Genomic DNA, 21907 nt, shown 5'->3' on the forward strand with positions numbered 1-21907 from the left:
ACATAGTTACTTGATGGATGCGTGTGTTTATGTAATACTGAATTTCTTACCTACAAGGATGACTACTGGTTACACCTTTATTAGGCTTATATAATAATCTGTATTATTAAATCAATCCAGAGACTGAGTTATGAGTAATAATGTAATACTACTTGATAACGATACTTGGCCAGGCTTATAAGTACAGAGGCAAGGATATGAGTGCCTAAAGTTCCACTGCCTCATAGCATAGTTTGGATTAGAGCTGCTGAATGGGACAAAAAGTCCTTTGGCCTGCACGTTCCACTAAACCAACAGGACGTGGTCCAGTCCAGAGCAGTGGTCGGTCAGCATATTGAACAGGAAGTGTTTCAGCTGACTGACTCACATAGGATGTGGCAAGACACCACTCTATTCCTCTACCATATAACTGGGGAGTGACTGTAAAGGAATGCTGACTAACTAGAGGGCTGTTCTGATTTTTAAAAAAGGACCATCTAAAGTCAAAGGGAGATTTGCTAAAAACACACCAGTTAATAATATGTCTTTATTACAAATGTGTATTAAATAATATGAAAAGTCAGTAATTATCACAGTATAGATTACTATCCAGATAGATTGTTTTACACAATTAAGTCATTTTCCCAAATTAACAAAATGTCATTTGAAATACAATACAACACAATACATTCACATAGATATTATGTACAAATATACATACAAAGACAGGTGAAATGTATAAGACAAACTTCATTACAAAGGCTTTGGCAAAAGAGTGCATACATACATACATACATACATACATACATACATACATACATACATACATACATACATACAATTGTGTAAAATATCTGAAAAGTAAACAAAACAGTTCCTTTTGCAAAACAAAAATGTACAAATGAGCAGTAGAAGAAAAGAAAATACAGAGTCCAGTGCATGTCTTCAGACATTCTCCATGAGTAAAATGGCAGCCTTGTGTGCTTGGCTGCCCCCCCCTATCCATGTCATGGTTTGGGGGTTTTGGGTAAGAAGTCACTAGTGGGTAGTGTTGGGCAGAGTCTAGTTTAAGGCAGGTACCAGCATACTGAGGGAGAGTGAGGCAGGGTTTGACGGCAGCGGCTTGGGAGAGGACATTTTGTTGGGGCTGCGCACCTCTGCCTGCCAGGAGGGGGTCTTCTTGGTGGTCATGTGACGGCGGGCATGTTTGGTCAGGTGGTCGCTGCGCATAAAGCGCCGTTCGCAAACGGGACACACAAACTTCTTCTCGCCCGTGTGGGTCCGCCGGTGACGCGAGAGCTCGTCGGAGCGCGCAAACTTCTTATCGCAGCCCTCCCAACTGCAACTGAAGGGCTTCTCACCTGAGAGAGAAAATGAGAAAGAGAGTAAGTGAGCAAGTCATTATCATTTAGTCATCAACAAACCAACATGCTTTGAGTCAAATAAATGACCTTATAATCTTCAGTTTAAGTCATGATACACAATCAAGATCCTAAAATATTATCCCATAAATGTCAAGTTCTTTCTCTCTCACTTCCACTCATCCATGAGAAGCAGTGAACTCTCTCTTACCTGTGTGTGTTCGGAGGTGTGCCTTGAGGTGGGAGCTCTTGAAGTAAGTCTTCCTGCAGCCGGGGAAGTTGCACACGTAGTTCCTCCGGCGGGAGAAGTCCATCTTGGTGGCGCTGCAGGGTCCGGCGGGCACGTAGACCGGGGCGGGGGCCAGAGGTAGCAGCTTGGTGTGGCCCAGGGTCATGACAGTCTGTGGGGAGCAGTGGGGGGCCTGAGACATCTGGGACTGGGGGAGAACCAGCATCACCGTGCCCTGGGGCATAGCCTGGCCCATGAGGAAGGGCTGCTGGAGGGCCCCTAGAGGGCCAGACTGGGGCAGGATGGATGTGGGGGTCCTGGATGTCTGCATTGGGCCCTGGATGAACGCCGAGATCATCCCCGATTGGCTGCTCACTGGGAACATCTGGCAAATGATTGGAGGAATGGAGGTGGGGGGCGGGGAGAGGCGTGTGGGCAGGCTGTTTTGTGATTGGGCGTTAGCGGGAGGAGGGGAGGGGCTCTCCTTACAGTGGATAGCCTTTGGCTCTTCCTTCTCAGTCTTGACTGGCTGTTCCCTACAGGAAGAGATGAGGGTGAGGTTGGGTGTGAAGGGAGGTTTGCTGCGCTGTTCAGTCTTTACTGTGTGCTGTTGATGGACCACCAGCTCTGAGATCCTCTGTTGCTCGGTGGGGGGTGCTGGAATTTGCTCGCAGGGCTGTGTGTCTGCGGTGTGGCGGATGACGCTGGTTACCATGGCTCGGCAAGGTGCCGATGGTGGGGTCTTTCCAGTGGTTGGGGACTCAGCAATGGAGGCCATGGGCGGTCGTGGGACCCCACAGACCCTTACAGAAAGGCTGGAGCTGGGCCGGCTCAGAGGAGAGGTGCTTGTGTGGATGGCAGCGCTGGTGGAGTTTTCAGCAAAGCTGGGGCTGTGAGGAGGTGTCATACACTGGAAACCACAGAGAAAAAAGGCAAGACAGAATGAGTATGTGCACCATACTAGAAAGATTTTTCAAACAGAAATTTGCATCCTGCAGCACTAATTCCAAGAAGTTTTGGGACACTAAAGTCCATGGAGAATAAAAGCACCTCCCCCCAGCTGCCCACTGCACTGAGGCTAGGAAACACTGTCACCACCGATAAATCTATGATAATCTAGAATTTCAATAAGCATTTCTCTACGGCTGGCCACGCTTTTCCACCTGGCTACCCCAATCCCAGCCAACAGCTCTGCACCCCCCGCAGCAACTGGCCCAAGCCCCCCCTCCCTTCTCCTTCACCCAAATCCAGACAGCTGATGTCCTGAAAGAGCTGCAGAATCTGGATCCCTACAAATCAGCTGGGCTAGACAATTTGGACCCTCTTCCGAAAATTATCCACTGCCATTGTCACAACCCTTATTACTAGTCTGTTCAACCTCACTTTCGTATCGTCTGAGATTCCTAAAGATTGGAAAGCGGCCGAGGTCATCCCCCGAAAAGGGGGAGACACTCGAGACCCAAACTGTTAAAGACCTATATCCATCCTGCCCTGCCTTTCTAAAGTCTTCGAAAGCCAAGTGAACAAACAGATCACCGACCATCTCGAATCCCACAGTACCTTCTCCGTTATGCAATCTGGTTTCCACCTGGTCACGGGTGCACCTCAGCCACACTCAAGGTCCTAAACGATATCATAATGCCCATCGATAAAAACAGTACTGTGCAGCTGTCTTCATCAACCTGGCCAAGGCTTTTGACTCCGTCAGTCAACGTACTCTAACGACTGCCTCACCTGGTTCACTAACTACTTCTCAGACAGAGTTCAGTGTGTCAAATTAGAGGGCCTATTGTCCGGACCTCTGGCAGTCTCTATGGGGTTGCCACAGGGTTCAATTCTCGGGTCGACTCTTTTCTCTGTATATATCAATGATGTCGCTCTTTCTTTGATCCACCTCTACGCAGACAACACCATTCTGTATACATCTGTCCCTTCTTTGGACACAGTGTTAACAAACCTCCAAACAAACTTCAGTGCCATACAACACTCCTTCTGTGGCCTCCAACTGCTCTTAAACGCTAGTAAAACTAAATGCATGCTCTTCAACCGATCGTTGCCCGCACCCGCCCGCCATGCATCACTACTCTGGACGGTTCTGACTTAGAATATGTGGACAACTACAAATACCTAGGAGTCTGGCTAGACTGTAAACTCTCCTTCCAGACTCATTGACTTCTCTAGGGTAGGGGGCAGTATTTTGACATCCGGATGAAAAGTGTGCCCGTAGTAAACTGCCTGCTACCCAGACCCAGAAGGTAGGATATGCATATTATTAGTAGATTTGGATAGAAAACACTCTGAAGTTTCTAAAACTGTTTGAATGATGTCTGTGAGTATAACAGAACTCATTTAGCAGGCAAAACCCTGAGAGAAATCCAACCAGGAAGTTCAAGATCTGAGGCTTGTAGTTTTTTTCAATTGATTCACTATTCAAACTACAGTGACTTAGGGGTCATTTTGCAGTTCCTAAGGCTTCCACTAGATGTCAACAGTCTTTAGAACGTTGTTACAGGCTTCTACTGTGAACTGGAAGGGAATGACAGTCATTTCAACCAGGTGTCTGGCTGAGTATCATTAGATCATTCATGTGCGTGGCCGTCAGCGGGAGGTGCTTTGTTTTTCCCTTTCTGAAGACAAAGGATTTGTCTGGTTGGAATATTATCGAAGATGTATGATAAAAACATCCTAAAGATTGATTTTATACATCGTTTGACATGTTTCTACAAACTGTAGTATAACTTTTTGGACTTTACGTCTCAACAAAATGCGCGAGCGTGGCGCATTTGGATAACTCGTCTGAACGCGCAAACAAAAATGAGGTATTTGGACATAAATATGGAGTTTATCGAACAAAACGAACATTTCTTGTCGAAGTGGGAGTCCTGGGAGTGCATTCCGACGAAGATCAGCAAAGGTAAGTGAAGATTTATAATACCATTTCTGACTTTTTTTGACTCCAGAACTTGGCGGGTAACTGTATAGCTTGCTTTGATGGCTGAGCTCTGTACTCAGAATATTGAACAATGTGCTTTCGCCGTAAAGCTATTTTGAAATCTGACACAGCGTTTGCACTAAGGAGTAGTATATCTATAATTATTTAATTCTTTCAATAACTGTTGTAAGGTTTATCAACGTTTATGATGAGTATTTTTGTAAATTGAGGTGCTCATTCACCGGAAGTTTTGGGGGGCAATACATTTTCTGAACATCACGCGCCAATGTAAAATGGGGTTTTTGGATATAAATATGAACTTTATCAAACAAAACATACATGTATTGTGTAACATTGAGTCCTGGGAGTGTCATCTGATGAAGATCGTCAAAGGTTAGTGATTCATTTTAGCTGTATTTCTGGTTTTTGTGATGCCTCATTGCTTGGAAAATGGCTGTGTGGTTTTTCTTGTGAAGTTGATGTCCTAACAATCTAATGTTATGCTTTCACAGTAAAGCCTTTTTGAAATCGGACAATGTGGTTGGATTAACGAGAGTCTTATCTTTGAAATGGTGTATAATACTTGTATGTGTGAGAAATTTTAATTATGAGATTTGTGTTTTTGAATTTGGCGCTCTGCTATTTCACTGGCTGTTGAATAGTGTGTCCCGCAGGTGGGACGGTCACGTCCCACATACCCAAGAGAGGTTAAGCATCTCCAATTCAAAGTTAAATCTAGAATCGGCTTCCTATTTCACAACAAAGCCTCCTTCACTCATGCTGCCAAACATACCCTCGTAAAACTGACTATCCTACCAATCCTTGACTTTGGCAATGTCATTTACAAAATTGCCTCCAACACTCTACTCAGCAAATTGGATGCAGTCTATCACAGTGCCATCTGTTTCGTCACCAAAGCCCCATATACTACCCACCATTGATGACCTGTATGCTCTCATTGGCTGGTCCTCGCTATATATTCGTCGCCAAACCCACTGGCTCCAGGTCATCTATAAGTCGTGGCTAGGTAAAGCGCCGCCTTTTCTAAGCCCACTGGTCACCATAGCAACACCCACCCATAGCACGCGCTCCAGCAGGTACAGATGAGTCAGAAGTTTACAAACACCTTAGCCAAATACATTTAAACTCTGTTTTTCACAATTCCTGACATTTAATCCTAGTAAAAATGTCCTGTCTTAGGTCAGTTAGGATCACCACTTTATTTTAAGAATGTGAACCCCTATATGCTATAGGATTGAGGTCAGGGCTTTGTGATGGCCTCCCCAATATCTTGACTTTGTTGTCCTTAAGCCATTTTGCCACAACTTTGGAAGTGTGCTTGGGGTCATTGTCCATTTGGAAGACCCATTTGCGACCAAGCTTTAACTTCCTGACTGATGTCTTGAGATGTATATCCACATAATTTCCCCTCCTCATGATGCCATCTATTTTGTGAAGTGCACCAGTCCCTCCTGCAGCAAAGCACCCCCACAACATGATGCTGCCACCCCCGTGCTTCACGGTTGGGATGGTGTTCTTCGGCTTGCACGCTTCCCCCTTTTCCTCCAAACATAACGATGATCATTATAGCCAAACAGTTATTTTTCTTTCATCAGACCAGAGGACATTTCTCCAAAAAGTATCTTTGTCCCCATGTGCAGTTGCAATCTGTAGTCTGGCTTTTTTATGGCGGTTTTGGAGCAGTGGCTTCTTCCTTGCTGAGCGGCCTTTCAGGTTATGTCGATATAGGACTCGTTTTACTGTGGCTATAGATACTTTTGTACCCGTTTCCTCCAGCATCTTCACAAGGTCCTTTGCTGTTGTTCTGGGATTGATTTGCACTTTTCGCACCAAAGTACGTTCATCTCTAGGAGACAGAACGCGTCTCCTTCCTGAGCGGTATGACGGCTGCGTGGCCCCATGGTGTTTATACTTGGTACTCTTGTTTGTACAGATGGAAGTGGTACCTTCAGGCTTTTGGAAATTGCTTCCAAGGATGAACCAGACTTGTGGAGGTCTACAATTTTTTTCTGAGGTCTTAGCTGATTTCTTTTGATTTTCCCATGATGTCAAGCAAAGAGGCACTGAGTTTGAAGGTAGGTCTTAAAATACATCCACAGATACACCTCGAATTGACTCAAATTATGTCAATTAGCCTAACAGAAGCTTCTAAAGCAATGACATCATTTTCTGGAATTTTCCAAGCTGTTTAAAGGCACAGTCAGTTTAGCATATGTAAAATTCTGACCCACTGGAATTGTTATACAGTGAATTATAAGTGAAATGATCTGTCTGTAAACAGTTGTTGGAAACATTACTTGTGTCATGCACAAAGTAGATGTCCTAACTGACTTGCCAAAACTATAGTTTGTTAACAAGAAATTAGTGGAGTGGTTGAAAAACGAGTTTTAATGACTCCAACCTAAGTGTATGTAAACTTCCAAATTCAACTGTATATTTCACTGGTCACCCCCAAAGCCAACACCTCCTTTGGCTGCCTTTCCTTACAGTTCTCTGCTGCCAATGACTGGAACGAATTGTAAAAATCACTGAAGTTGGAGATATATCTCCCTCACTAACTTCAAGCATCGGCTGTCAGAGCAGCTTACCGATCGCTGCAGCTGTAAACAGCCCATCTGTAAATAGCCCATCCAACCAACTACCTCACCTCACCTCATATACAGATTTTCTATCATGTTATTGACTGTATGTTTGTTTATCCCATGTGTAGCTCTGTGTTGTTGTTTTTGTCACACTGCTTTGCTTTATCTGGGCCAGGCCGCAGTTGTAAATGAGAACTTGTTCTCAACTGGCCTACCTGGTTAAATAAAGGTGAAATAAATATGTAGAACAAAGAACCACTGTGGTGTTCTAGTACAGCCACTGTGGTGTTCTAGTACAGCCACTGTGGTGTTCTAGTACAGCCACTGTGGTGTTCTAGTACAGCCACTGTGGTGTTCTAGTACAGCCACTGTGGTGTTCTAGTACAGCCACTGTGGTGTTCTAGTACAGAAGGCCTAGGTTGGGTGTGTTCTGTTTCAAATTGGAGGTTTAATGTAGCTGTTAGGAGAGATACGTGAGTGGTCATGTATGCGCACTACACTAATGACTAGTTCGAGCTGGGTGGCTATAAAACAGTGATTTTTACAACCAGCAGCTGAGAGAGATGAGCACTGGGTGAAGTTGAAACTGCTTATCGGCAATTTCTCCTTATCTCTTTCCTGACACCTGTGCAGCAACCTCCCTAACCCCTATAAGCCATGCAAAGTTTTTAGCAAACACACCAACCTGAGATAAAGATACTGTCTCAACGCTGGTTTACACAGTAAGTCAAAGCTAGGACTCAGATGTTTATGTGTGATGGTTGTTTTGGGATGTGTGGTGTTTATAGTTGTCCATAGAGAATACGCTCTTACCAGGGAGGAGAGCGAAACAAAGTCCTTGGGGGGCTCCGATGGGTCCGGAGGCAAGAGGGAGTCGCAGGAGTCCGAGGCAGGGGTAAGGGGTCTGGGTTTGCAGGGGTTGGAGCGGTGTTGGCCCCAAGAGCTCATGCAGACCAGAGCCTCTGCAGCCTCCAGGTCTGTGTACTCCAGACTGCAACCTGGGGACGACTGCTCACTGTAGTGCCTCTTCCTCTTCAGATAGGAGCCACAATAGCCCATCACCATCCCATTCATCTGGAGGAAACAAAGTTTTTCTGATGATGATATAATAGAAGACTGGTGAGTCACCATAGGGACTAATCACAACGATAACTGGGAAATGAGACCCAATCAAAACCATACAGCTAGATGTATTAATTTGCATACCAAGGGAAGCATCCAAATGACCTCAAATTAAATGTCTGAAATGTTTCTATTCTTACCAGTCATTCGCTTAATGTCAAGTGCCAGTTGCTGCGAGGTTGTCACAGTGTAGCCGTTAGAGTGCTGAAGGAGCAGGCTTTTGAGATTACATCCCATCTGCCCTAAAGCTACGAGCCAAGTAACCTCCCATTGCCAAATATAGACCAACTAGTGATGTATCCCTACCACTAGCCACGTGAGACCGAAACCCGCATGCTGAGGGGATGTTACCCAGTGTGAACGCTGCATCAGGAAGTGCTTTGTCTACAATGACACTATCAGTGATAGTATGGCCACTCCCAACATCAAATAATGTGACCAGTTTCACATAGTGAGAGTAGCCCGCCTAGGCAAAACAATACCACTCTACTGGGCTACCTGGTTATCATAGGGTGACGTTGGGTAACATTAACACAGGTCAATAAAACAAATGCTACATTATTGCACAATTCTGTCAACTGGGCACTGTTGAATTAAAGATATTGGACCAACAGTCAATCATTGCGAAGTCATTGGATAATATGATTGGATGGTATAAATGTAAATAAGTCTCAATTAATCTTATTTTTTTTCTCAATAATTCTGAACTAACATGACTCAATTACCAACTGAATAATATTGTAACGTGAAAAGTAAAAAGTGAAACTAATAAACTAGAGTGACAAACAAATACAGTATCCTATTGACCCATTATTCGAATGCCGAACGCTAGTCATATGAAATAACACACATGTTGACTTGAAATAATAATATTCATAAAAAAAATATACATATTCTTACCCCATACGAGACTTCAATTTCTGAACATTTTTGTGAGGGCATTGTTTAGGTATATTTGAATTAAGTTTAGCGTCAACCGGATATGGAACAAAAGAAGCGGTGCTACTCCGCCCGATCAGTAGACTGGCTGTTCAATTCGTTTTCACTACGTCCTCTCTCAGCTGTGTAAAACATCAGGATAAAAAAAAGGAAAACAAAATTCACAACACACAGGCGGGTGGCAACATGCCACCAATGAAACACAAATGTGTGTGAGACCTTAGCCAATAGCAGGTGAGACGACGCGTGATCAGTGCATGGTGGCCGGACGATTGGAGGAAATAGGGTGCGTGGCTGTTGGTGGGCGTGCAAAGGGGTCATCGGTGTCAGAAAGAACCCGATGAACTGCAAGTCTGAAAACTAGGTGAAAGGTCTTATGCCGCGTTCATTACAACTGGGACCTCGGAACTCGGAAATCTCTGACTTCAGTGCGTTCAAAACAACTGGGAACTCGGGAAAAACTAGCTTCGACTGGGAATAATCGATTCGAACGGTCAGAATGTCTGAATTCCAACTCGGGACTCTTTCTAGAGCTCCGATTTCCGACCTGAAGATCACTGACGTCCTGATTGACATCGTATTTTTCCGAGTTCCCAGATGTTTTGAACGCGGAACTAGTGCCGAATGAGGGGACTCCTGAGTTTCTCCCATATATTTTTGACATACTTTTATGTTTATTATTTTTTTTACAGGATATCTAAAGCTTTTAGAGTTGGCCAATGAATGCTCTCGTTTTTTTGTCAGTTAGAGTAGTTTGTCAGCTATTAAAATCACAATGTTGTGCTTTTCAGATTCAGTAAAACGTCATGCTCTATTTTACCACCTTAATGATGTGCATTTCAAGCTACACCATTGTCACATCGTATCTAACCTAACATAGCAGGGATAAAATGAACATTTTATCAGACCTTAGTAACGTTCATATTATATCTGTTACAAAACATCTCTACTTATTGCTACTTCTAGTAGATATATTACTATGTAGCTAATACATGTTTGGCACGTGTTTAATTTATTTTGACACTTCTGTTTTCAAATACTGCATGAGACCATGTTGAACTTCAGAGGCCTCGGGTTGCCTAAAGCATAAAAATATATAACAAACATTCAACTAAATCCAAAATCACAGTGAAAAATCAACACCCCATAGTATTATAAACATTGTTGGGTCATATTTGAGTTAAAGATTATTTTTAGACCCACCCCTCTCAACCCCATATGGTTTATATGGTCTGTAAAAAACATCTTTAAAGGAATTCTAGGGTGGAGCTTGTGAACAACCTAGCCTCTCTGTTTTTGTCCATAGAGCCCAACATTTTGCCCCGGCCCCCATTGTTATGGTACGTAAAAACAGAGTATCGGTATGTAGGATATATCATGTCAAAATCACAGGATGTTGTATAGGCCTAATACATAATTTAATATGTCATGAACTTATAACAAAGACAATGCATCATATGGCTTCAGAGAAGGCTTACTGTAGCTCTGGACTCAACATTTCATTGCACCAAGAGCATAGCTGTGTTTTAACCATGGGCAACACATTTAATGTAATATCGAAATGGTATTAAATATCCAAATATAATTTTGTTGTTCAGTTATTGTACATGTCTCTACATTACAGGCGGCTGGTGGCACCTTAAATGGGGAGGACGGGCTTAATAGCTGGAATGGAATAAATGGAAAGGTATTGAACACATCAAACACTCGGTTTCCATGTGTTTGATACCATTTCATTCACTCCATTCTAACCATTATTATGAGCCATCCTCCCCTCAGCAGCCTCCTGTGCCTCTATATGTATGGTTTCTCAGAATTGCATGTCACAAATTCAAATGAGTGCTGACCTACATCTCCGAAATGTTGCATCCTCAAAATTGTTTACATGATGAAAGAAACTATAGTGTATGTCAAAAACTCTGCAACTGCAGTAGCCTATGTAATTAGATTGCAATCTAAGATATCTGACACACACTTAACACATTTTTAAAAAGACTGTTTAAATGTTTTCTACATTCCCCATTCTCTGAACCTCTGAAAAGATTCAAATGAAACTGGTCATCTTCATTCTCTCTGTAGTTCAATCAACCAGTTTTCCCACCCAAACGCCCCGGTATGTCAGGAGTGACCCGGGAGGCCGTGCCCCACTTCAAGTCACATAAGCATGACCTCAGGCAGCAGGGCTGAGTAGGACTTGGTTGTACAATGCAACCCAGTGCCAGAAGCACAGCATAAGCAGTGAGAGGTGCAGAGGGAGGAGCAGGGCTAGAGATAGAGGCTGCAGCAGCAACAGAAACTGTTTGTGATATAAGTGGGGTAGAACCGTATGAACTCGGTCAACAAGAAAACTGGAGGAAAGGTTAACGCTGGTCATATCTAGGCTCACACCTCCCCTCGCCTGCTAACTCCTCCTCTCAGGAACTTCCATGTGGGGACACAGAAAGTGGGAGTTGGAGGCAGTCACCCTGTGAGAGTTAGATATACCACCCCAGAGGCTATCACTCACTCCCACCCCCAAGCCCTGATATGTGGACACTTCGGACAGGGAAGCAGAGTCAAGTAGAGGAATAGTCATTCTCACAGAAGTGTACCTCTCAGATATCAGGCTGGTCCCATAGACTAGACATAACATAGTACATGAAAATCCAGGACACTCAAATTTGTATGATATGTTTGGCATGGTTACATAAGACAGAATGTTACTTAAGGCAAAAACAAAAGGAGGTGGTTAGTCAGGGTGTAGCAACCCAATGGGTGCGTATTCTAATCTCATCATGGACAAGTTTAGCATTTTAGCTAATTAGCAACTTTTCAAATACTTGCTACTTTGCAACTACTTAGCATGTTAGCTAACTCTTCCTCTAAGCCTAACCCTTAACCCTTTTAGCTAATCCTTCCCCTAACACTAACCTTAACCCTTTAACATAACTCCTAACCTTAACCCTAACCCCTAGCCCTAACGTTAGCCAGCTAGCGAACATTAGTATTAGCCAGCTAGCTAACGTTAGCCACAACAAATTGGAATTTGTAACATATCATATGTTTTGCAAAATCGTGTAACATATTGTACGTTTTGCTAACTCGGGAACATATCATACGAAATTGAATTTGTAACATATCATACAGAATGGATGATGGACATCCACAAATTAATACATACCATAGGAAACGTAACATATCATCCTATAGGAGTTTCCCAGATTTACTTACAGAATAATACCAAATGCTCTGGGACCAGGCTGCTGCCATGCGTTATTGCAAACTTGTGCTGACTATACACCAAATATACACCAAAGAGTGTATTAATGATAACAAACCTGTTTGGATTTGTCAAGAGAGGGTTTGATATAATCAGCTGGTGTGATGGCACAATGGACAGGAATTTTGTTTTGGCAGTAACATGAGGATAATGACTAAATGCCTCAACTGAACAAACAGACAAGGGGCCTCAAAATGATTGATCAGGGTATCAACACTGTGCATGACAGCATTATAACAAACTACTATTGGGCAAATTTGATCCCACAGGCACAAATGACATGGATTACATTGAGTTCTAATTTGAACCAATACCCTAAAGTTGGTTAATAAATAATAGTTTTTTGATGGTATGACCATCTGGAGATGATCTATATGGGACTATCCAAATGAACTGTGACCATAAATGCAAAGTCCTTATTATGACTAATTGCTATGTACTATTAAAAAGGAAATACTTGTTCATAGTAAACTAAATGTGTGTTTCTCTAAAATGATGTCCTGTTCAGATGTTATCAACATCTAGTTATATGGTGAGAACTCTGAGTATGACTCTGGGTTCCAGAACTTCATTATGGTCTCACGGCAGCAGCACCTGAATCTACATCAGTGGAGGGGAGGGCGGCTCATAATAATGGCTGGAATGGAGCATATGGAATGACATCTAACCATGTGTTTGATGTATTTGATATCATTCCACGTATTCCGCTCCAGGCATTACCACGAGCCCGTCCTCCCCAATTAAGGTTCCACCAACCTCCTGTGGTCTACATACACACAGTGTCTTCACCTGTCTTCTGCTCTGTCAATTCAGACAGGCAGCCACGAGAAACGCTGAACCCATGCCCTAGTGTGTGTTTGTTTGTGTGTCTGAGGAATGCTGAACCCATCTCCTAGTGGAAGCTTCACTGGGCATGGGACCATGAGGTCCCGAGGAGGGCCTGCCTAAAATACCTCGGAGAGATGACATTTCGCTCTGACAGTCGGTCATGACAGTCATCGTAGCCACAGGGGGCGTTGGCATCTGGGTGAAAGGACAACAGCAAGGGAGACAGTCTACCTACCGTATCACCGAGTGGCACATGTCCCAATGGTCCTATGACCTGTCACTGTGCCGGTTGGCATGCAGCATTCAACCTGCCCTGTGGGGCACAGCCACAGTGCCAAGTTATGCCATGACTGGCATAGGTAGGGGATTAGTTGTACTACTTCCTTTTACATTGCTGACAAGTTGTTAGCCTATGCTTTATTTTGATGTCAATCAGTGTGTTAGCCTATCTGTTTTCGAAAAAGGTTTTGGCTTGTGCTATGCCGTTTTTCCATGGTGCTCACGGAAGAACAGGTTGTCTCTTTGTGTGTTTGTATCGTTGTTGTTAAGTGTTATCCTTATCAAGACTGACTGATTTGACTCCAAGCTTCTTTGTCCCTCTATATTGACTATACATTGTACATTGATTGATTAATATAAGATCAAGATTCATCAAAATAAGCACAATTGACAGCAAATTATTAAGCAAAGAAATGCTAATAAGCAGTTCTCATCAGATTTAAATGTGAAATGCTGGTTAAGCAGCAATCTCCATTTCAGGTGAACCATATTCCATACTAGGCGATCTGTTCAAGTCGGCCATTTTCCTTTTGTGGGAGTACTGTCTATCAATCATCTGAAAACAGGCCACACCCCCCCACAGACATAGCAGTGCAATTCCCAACAGGACTCACTCAGGATTGGTGCGTATTGGATGCCAAAACCAATCTGTTACTATGACACATGAACACATTAGCTGCTAAATTTGCCGGCTGTTGTCTAGGTAACTGTGGGCGGCGAGGCAGGTTTGAAGGCTTGGCGGTTCCCTAGTGGAGCTCCATTGAGACGGTCTGGGCACGTGTGGTTTATCTGATGCTTACCTCTGAAATTCGAGAGAATTGGAGTAATTTGTGTTTGGACAAGGTATTGGGATCTGTCTGTCAGTGCCTGTTTTATTGTTTGTGGTCTTTGAAGATAGGGGATTCTGGCACCAGGATCAATACAACAAGATAGTAGTGTCTACCATCCATCTGTGCTGCTTATGTCTCCCTATAAACACTCAAGCTTTATCTGCAGTTGCAAAAAAGAAACTGAACCGTCAGTGGAAGGTTGAAGAGATGTTGATATCTATGGTGCCTTCCGAAAGTATTCAGACCCCTTGACTTTTCCCACATTTTGTTACGTTACAGACTTATTCTAAAATGGATTAAATAAAACATTTCCCTCGTCAATCTACACACAATAACCCATAATGACAAAGCGAAAACAGATTCTTTGAATTTATTTCAAATGTATAAAAAAATAAATCTATATTTTTTTTACATAAGTATTCAGACCCTTTGCTATGAGACTCAAAATTAGGCTCAGGTGCATCCTGTTTCCATTGATCCTCCTCGAGATATTTCTACAACTTGATTGGGTCCACCTGTGGTAAATTCAATTGACTGGACATGATTTGGAAAGACACACACCTGTCTATATAAGGTCCCACAGTTGACAGTGCAAGTCAGGGCAAAAACCAAGCCATGAGGTAGAAGGAATTGTCCGTAGAGCTCCGAGACAGGATTGTGTCGAGGCACAGGTCTGGGGAATAGTACCAACACATTTCTGCAGAATTGAAGGTCCCCAAGAACATAGTGGCCTCCATCATTCTTAAATGGAAGAAGTTTGGAACCACCAAGACTCTTCCTAGAGCTGGCCGCCCTGCCAAACTGAGCAATCGGGGGAGAAGGTCCTTGGTCAGGGAGGTGACCAAGAACCCGATGGTCACTAAAAAAGCTCTAGAGTTGATGAACGGAGCAAAGTACAGAGAGATCCTTGATGAAAACCTGCTCCAGAGCGCTCAGGACATCAGACTGGGGCAAGGGTTCACCTTCCAACAAAACAATGACCCTAAGCACACAGCCAAGACAACACAGGTGTGGCTTCGGGAGAAATGTCTCTGAATGTCCTTAAGTGACCCAGCCAGAGCCTGGACTTCAACCCGATCGAACATCTCTGGAGAGACTTGAAAATAGCTGTGCAGCGACGCTCCCCATCCAATCTGACAGAGCTTGAGAGGATCTGCAGAGAAGAATGGGAGAAACTCCCCAAATACAGGTGTGCCAAGCTTATAGCGTCATACCCAAGAAGACTCGAGGCTGTAATCACTACCAAAGGTGCTTCAACAAAGTACTGAGTAAAGGGTCTGAATACTTATGTAAATGTGATATTTCAGTTGTTTATTTTTAATCAATTTTAGAATAAGGCTGTAACGTAACAAAATGTGGAAAAAGTCAAGGGGTCTGAATACTTTCTGAATGCACTGTACTCTACTTATGGTCCTACAATCTCAATAACTGGAAAAGATGGGTGCTATGCAGCAAAGGGAATCTAATTGTGCACTCTAATAATCTATCCATGTTATAGTCCAACTGTGACCACTAAGCAAATTTACATGGAGGCCTTTTCCAGATCCCGCTCTGAAGTTCCGTCTTTGGCCAAGTGCACTTTCACTTACGTCCAATAATGCCTCCACTCAGTGCGTAATTTGAGCCGGACCGGAACAGGATCCAGAACGTCTCGTGGCATGAATTTTCTTCCTTCGCTTTTTGCAATGTAAAAGTTATAATAAAAATTCTTAAAGTTCATTTGAGTTGCCTCTTCGTTAATTCTCCTGCCCCCCCAAAGAAAACGTAATGTGAAAAAGTCGTTTTTGGTTATGGTTTATGGTTTGCGCAACATTGTAAACTATGTTTGAGACCAACGTGTGGCTGTGTGAGAAGTCCGCCTGTATCTCTCACAGAACTAGAATGAAATGGACTTTCTTTTATGAGCTCTCTACTCTGATAGACACGAGCCTGTAACTCTCATCTCTCTACTCTGATAGACACGAGCCTGTAACTCTCATCTCTCTACTCTGATAGACACGAGCCTGTAACTCTCATCTCTCTAGCGTTGCAGCACCCCTGATAAATGTAAATACATTTGCCAAAGTTATAGAGTTACTGCTGTCTGTTCAGAAATAAATGAAATAATTCAGAATAGCCTACTACACCCCGAGAAAGCCTGTAATTTACCCATAGAGGATCAATAGCTTCTTTTAAAACATATCCTGACTGTGGAGTTTAGTCCAATTACAAGGCCTAGCCTACAGTCGGGAACATGCAGTAAATCTGTCAGTGAACAAACAGCATGCAGACAAAACAGGCCTTTCGCAATATTTCAAATACAATCTCGGGAAAACACAGGTTGGAAAGCAAATGGCTCCTGCTGAAAAGAGAAGATCGTCTGTTGCAGGCTACCAAAATATTTGATCAAGTTCCAAATATTGTTTTACAAAGTAGAAGCGCACTCGCACGAGCGTATCGGCCATCACCAGAGAGTGAGCTTCACATCATTGGGTGAGTCAGTGAAACTGGAAAGCATTTTTAGGACTATAATTTCCTCTTCATATTGTAGACTACAATATGTGTTTCCATACACCTAGCCTATTGATGGATTGAAGATAAGGTCATTTTTATTGATTTCAGATTCTCAGTTTGTCAATGTCAAATGATCCTGTCATTTCGATAATTTGTGTGGTATTATAAAAGATTCTAGGTTAAAAAACATGAGCTAGTGCACACCCAGAAAAATGTGTTTGTGTGGAGGTGCTGACTAACGGCGAATAAACTATAAACTATCAAAATTAAGAAAGTCGCACACTCCATATATAAACTGCCAGCAATTTAATGGGTATTTACCAACGTTTCGGCATCACTGTGCCTTCCTCAGGGTAATGTCATGAATACTTGAACCAAGTTATGTAGACAAACAGTGCAATTAGTGCAACCAATGACAATAGTGAGGGGTGTGTCATAATGATTAAGTTAATTAAAATTAATTAGTGAAACTGTTAAAAAAAACAATAGTTTATGGCATATTAAATATATTACGCTATTGTTATCATATAGAAACATAATTGAATATTATACATCATATTAGCATCAACACACATTATTGTTTAATTCAATTTCACATAATTGTTTCGTATTTCATTTCATATTTGTTACATACAATCTTTTGGTTCAACCTCAATGTATCATGAGCGTCATCAACAGGGGGAACATATTAGGTGTACGCTAATAAGCTGTAGAAAGAATATATCTGTCACGTCCTGACCAGTAAAGGGGTTATTTGTTATTGTAGTTTGGTCAGGACGGGGCAGGGGATGTTTGTTTTATGTGTTTCTGGGTTTTTGGTTAATGTTCTATGTTAGTATATTTCTATGTTCGTTCTAGTCTTTCTATTTCTATGTTTAGTTTATTGGGTTGACCTTCAATTGGAGGCAGCTGTTCCTCGTTGCCTCTAATTGAAGGTCCTATTTAGTAGGGGTGTTTTTTCATGGGTTTTTGTGGGTAGTTGTTCCATGTGTAGCTGTGTGCCTTACAGGACTGTTTTTCGTCATTGTTTTTGTTTAAGTGTTTATTTTGGTTTTCTTCTGAATAAAGAAGATGAGTATTCACATTCCCGCTGCGTCTGTAAAATGACGTAGAATTGCATGAAATGCATTTATAAAAGGCAAAATTCTCATACTCACCTTTTATCACGGCACCTCCCAATTTACAAATGAAGCACTACCCTCACTGCCAACTCACTGCCAACTCACTGTGTTGTGTATGGACACATATGGGTTTATGTGATAGGCTCAGAGATTCTTGGGATTATGGGTCAGGCGGAGGGCCAAGTAAGCCTCAGAGGTTCAGACACAGCCTTAAGAAGCAAAGTGTCACCGGCCACATCATCATGATGACGCAAAATTAATCACATAATGATGTGGCCGGTGACACTTTGCTTCTTGTAAGTCCCAAAACGTCAAAACGTGACTGCTGAACTGCAAAACATTTTGGAACTGTATCAACAATGGACTGATGAAAAATACCAAAATACCCTCAAGGAAACATACAAACAGTGAGTGGGGAAAGCTGGGGCTTTCCCATGACAAACAGGTTTGGAATGTATCTCAAATGAGGTTAGTTTGAGGATTCTGTGTAAGTGTTTTTTGAGTAGGTCAAATGACCAGCAACAAAATAATCATTATACATATGTGGGAAACATTTCATAGTACTCAAGGGGAGGGTGAGTTGGTCTCATAAGTGGGGTGAGGTACTCACTCATGCAATCTATCAAGACCATGCTGAATCATAAGGACTTGTTGAAATGCGGGGGGCTGATCTATATCTCGAAGTTTGGGTACAGTCAGTGGTGACCCGTCATTCAGGGAAGGTGGGGCAGAGTTTGCAAGCAATGTACAAAAAAAGTGGTCTATTTTTCCCCTCTTTAGTTAGCCTACTGTTCTGACTTGGTGGTGCACATGTGGCCTGTAGCCTGTTTTAGAGAAATGTAATCATCGAATATTGTAAGAGCTTTCATTGTCTGCTTATATGCCCCCTGTATTTATTCTACGGTTCTGACTTGGTGTACAGGGAGAACATTGTAAGAATGGCCCATGTTCTGAATTCTCTCGCTGCACATTTCAAAAGTGCTGAACAAATAGTTATATTGACTACGTCCATTTTAGCTCGCTCCTTAATTTCTTTATCGAAATTACGGATGGCCTCTTATCCGCTTGTCGTCCCCTTATGCCATAATTTGTACATCTCAATTGTCAGTAGAAACCACATTTGTTTAAGCAAGTCAGCCATATCAGCAAAACAAAATGTAAAGGCAGTAAATGAGGCAGAATGAACTGTTTCGCTGACAGACAAGGCTCAGCTGATAGCCAGGTGTCGCAGTGATAAGGTGTTGGGACTGCTGTTGGGACTCTGCTATTAGGACTGCTTTATGTAGGCCCTAACAGTTTGTGGGCACCATTTGTCACCGTTATAGTGCAATTAATGTATTGTTTAGTGTTGTGTTCTGTAGTGGCTTTGCTGGCAAGCATAAAACGTATTATTTTTTATTTTTGCCGCACCAAGATTTACATGCTGAAATCGCTATTGGGTACAGTAGTCTGCAGGGGCGCTGTTGACATACAGTACTTACACAAATATATGCCACATTATAAATTGGGTGGTTCAAGCCCTGAATGCTGATTGGCTGATAGCCGGGGTATATCAGACTATATACCACAGGTATGACAAAACATGTATTTGTACCGCTCTAATTACGTTGCTAACCAGTTTATAATAGCAATAAGCCTCCTCAGGGGTTTGTGGTATATTGCCAATATACCACGGCTAAGGGCTGTATCCAGGCATTCCGTGTTGCGTCGTGCATGAGAACAACCCTTAGCCGTGGTATATTGGCCATATACCACATCCCCTCGGGCCTTATTGCTTAATTGTATACTGTATAGACTCGGGAGAAATAAAGAGAGCACCTTGCGTCTTTAGCAATAATACCATTCTTTCCAGATTAGTTTATTAGTGACCCAGAAGTATTTCAACCAGTGTTGTTAATCATGACTTGTGATCAAGAATGTTCTCCTACTATGATGCTATTTTGAGAGCTCTGAACAAACGCCTAAGAACCATCCAATCATTCATGAAGACCTGTCACAGAGTCAATAGTCCTCAAAATGAGTCCACACATTAGGATAGACTGAACAGCATTATATAACTGATACAGGATGTTTACTTCAATGGACTCCCTCAAAATATCCTGACCAGTCTTGCACAAACACGCAGACTAAAACAGAACCATCACTGATGAAAATAGAGGTGTTGACCTGCATTTGAGGTCTCACTGTCTTTCCCAAACAAAGGAACATCAGACAGTCATGCTTTCACTTGGTATTCCCACAGTAGAGCAGTCCAGGGTTACAAACCCCTGGTAGCAAAACAAACACATGTTCTCGAAAAGACACTGCTCAACTACATTGGCTCTTTGAGATATGTTCCAAAGAGCTGAAATTAAAACACAAACTCAAGATATTCATAAAATGACTGACAGGGATGTAAGCATTAATAACTCATATACTGTACATACGGTATTGTTCAAACTGAACCTGAATGTGTGTTTTTTAGCAAATAATGACTTGCCATGGAAATAGTGGCTCAAAACAAACCTGTGAGCGCCAGCAGGTGAGACAAAAGAGTCTCTGGGGTAAAATGCAGGACATTCTGAGAAAAATGCAACCGAGTTGCTAAGCAACCATTTCTTCCCCACCCCACCAGTCTACAGCAGCAGGCCCAGTCAGTCTCTGGCACTACTTCCCTCAAGCTATTCAAGTCTGTTTTTCACTCCCTAAGGGCAGTCTATGGACCCCAGCCAAGAAAGACTTTAGGTTGCCTCTCTTATCGGGTGTTCCTCCTCTACCCAGTCCTGTGCCAGACAAGAAAAAGGGAGGGTGAGTGGAAGAGAGCAGATGGCCTAGTGCTCATGGGTAGCTCTCGAGGCTCGCCTGGGTGTATAAAGTTTAACTGAATCTGTCCGCCTCGCCTCACGCCTCTTATCTTCATACCCAGAAATCTGTTAGTGGCTCAGTCATGGTTGTATAGCTCCGCCCTGTCCACCCACCCACTCAGCCCCAGATATAGATTTATTTCACAGTATCCTGCTTTGGTTACAGCAGGCCAGGCCCATTCACATCCACAGCCTTATAAGTCTCTCTGTCAGTCTGTCTTGTTGTCTAGGATCTAATGAGCCACTTCATAGGGCCAGGTGCGGTTTGTGATTATGCAATAGGTGACATGGAAGTACAGTATCCAGTCTGCTAAAGTCTGTGAGGATTCTACATTACGTTGAGCTGGAAAAAGCCCCTCTCTTTACTTCTAATACACGTATCAGTTTAGGAGCATTACACCTGTTACATCAGCATTACTGTAGATATTATTCAGTACAGGGGTTTCCCTTAAATGAGCTGGCCAATGTCGGTTGGTATTGTTGAGTGGGCGTCCTCTAATTAACAGGGAGCCAGAACCCACAAAAATAAACCCTCAAAAGAAAAAAACTACAATTAGTTTATCTTTCGAGGGTTCTGGCTCCCTGTTAATTAGAGGACGCCCACTCAACAATACCAACCGACATTGGCCTGCTCATTTAAGGGGAACCCCTGTACAGAATAATATCTAGAGTAATGCTGATGTGACAGTGATAGTTGCCTTTGTGTGCCTATTTCTCTGCTGCACTCACCTGTTTCTCTAGCCTAACATGTCTGAAAATAGTACCCAAATATAAACCAGTCTGGTTGGTCTGGACGCACTATACCAAACAATGCCTTACCACTATATATTTTGTGTGGACAGGCAGAGGGAGAGGCTAGGATGGCGAGTCCATTTGAGGGCATCGGTGTGTTTTCGGAGCAATGTGGTGCCTGGCGAGCGAGGCTGGGTGTTACTGGTTTCACGCCTGTTTCCTGTCAGTGGGGCTTTGGGGTTGGTGCCCAGACATATGGGCCTGTGGAAGACTGAGGCCAGGCTGCATTCCAAACGGCACCATATATAGTGCATCATAGCACCCTTTTCCCTATATAGTGCAGTACTTTAGACCATG

The 21907-nt window shown here is 42.9% G+C and overlaps 1 protein-coding gene across 2 annotated transcripts; it reads right to left on the reverse strand.

Annotated features, from left to right (window-relative positions):
* Positions 1-508: 508 nt before the first annotated feature.
* LOC115172818 (Krueppel-like factor 11) lies at positions 509-9325 on the reverse strand. Of its 2 annotated transcripts, none has more exons than XM_029730604.1 (4): positions 9127-9325; positions 7918-8178; positions 1552-2479; positions 509-1340 (listed from the first exon to the last, which is right to left on the reverse strand). In XM_029730604.1, the coding sequence occupies exons 1-4, from the start codon at positions 9166-9168 to the stop codon at positions 1042-1044; spliced, it is 1530 nt and encodes a 509-aa protein (XP_029586464.1). In that variant the 5' UTR covers positions 9169-9325; the 3' UTR covers positions 509-1041. The 2 variants fall into 2 exon arrangements, with proteins under 2 accessions (XP_029586464.1, XP_029586465.1); XM_029730605.1 differs by lacking the exon at positions 9127-9325 and adding an exon at positions 8367-9102.
* Between the last annotated feature and the right edge of the window lie 12582 nt (positions 9326-21907).

This window comes from Salmo trutta, chromosome 33 (assembly GCF_901001165.1).
Source record: "Salmo trutta chromosome 33, fSalTru1.1, whole genome shotgun sequence".
Lineage (NCBI taxonomy): Eukaryota > Metazoa > Chordata > Actinopteri > Salmoniformes > Salmonidae > Salmo > Salmo trutta.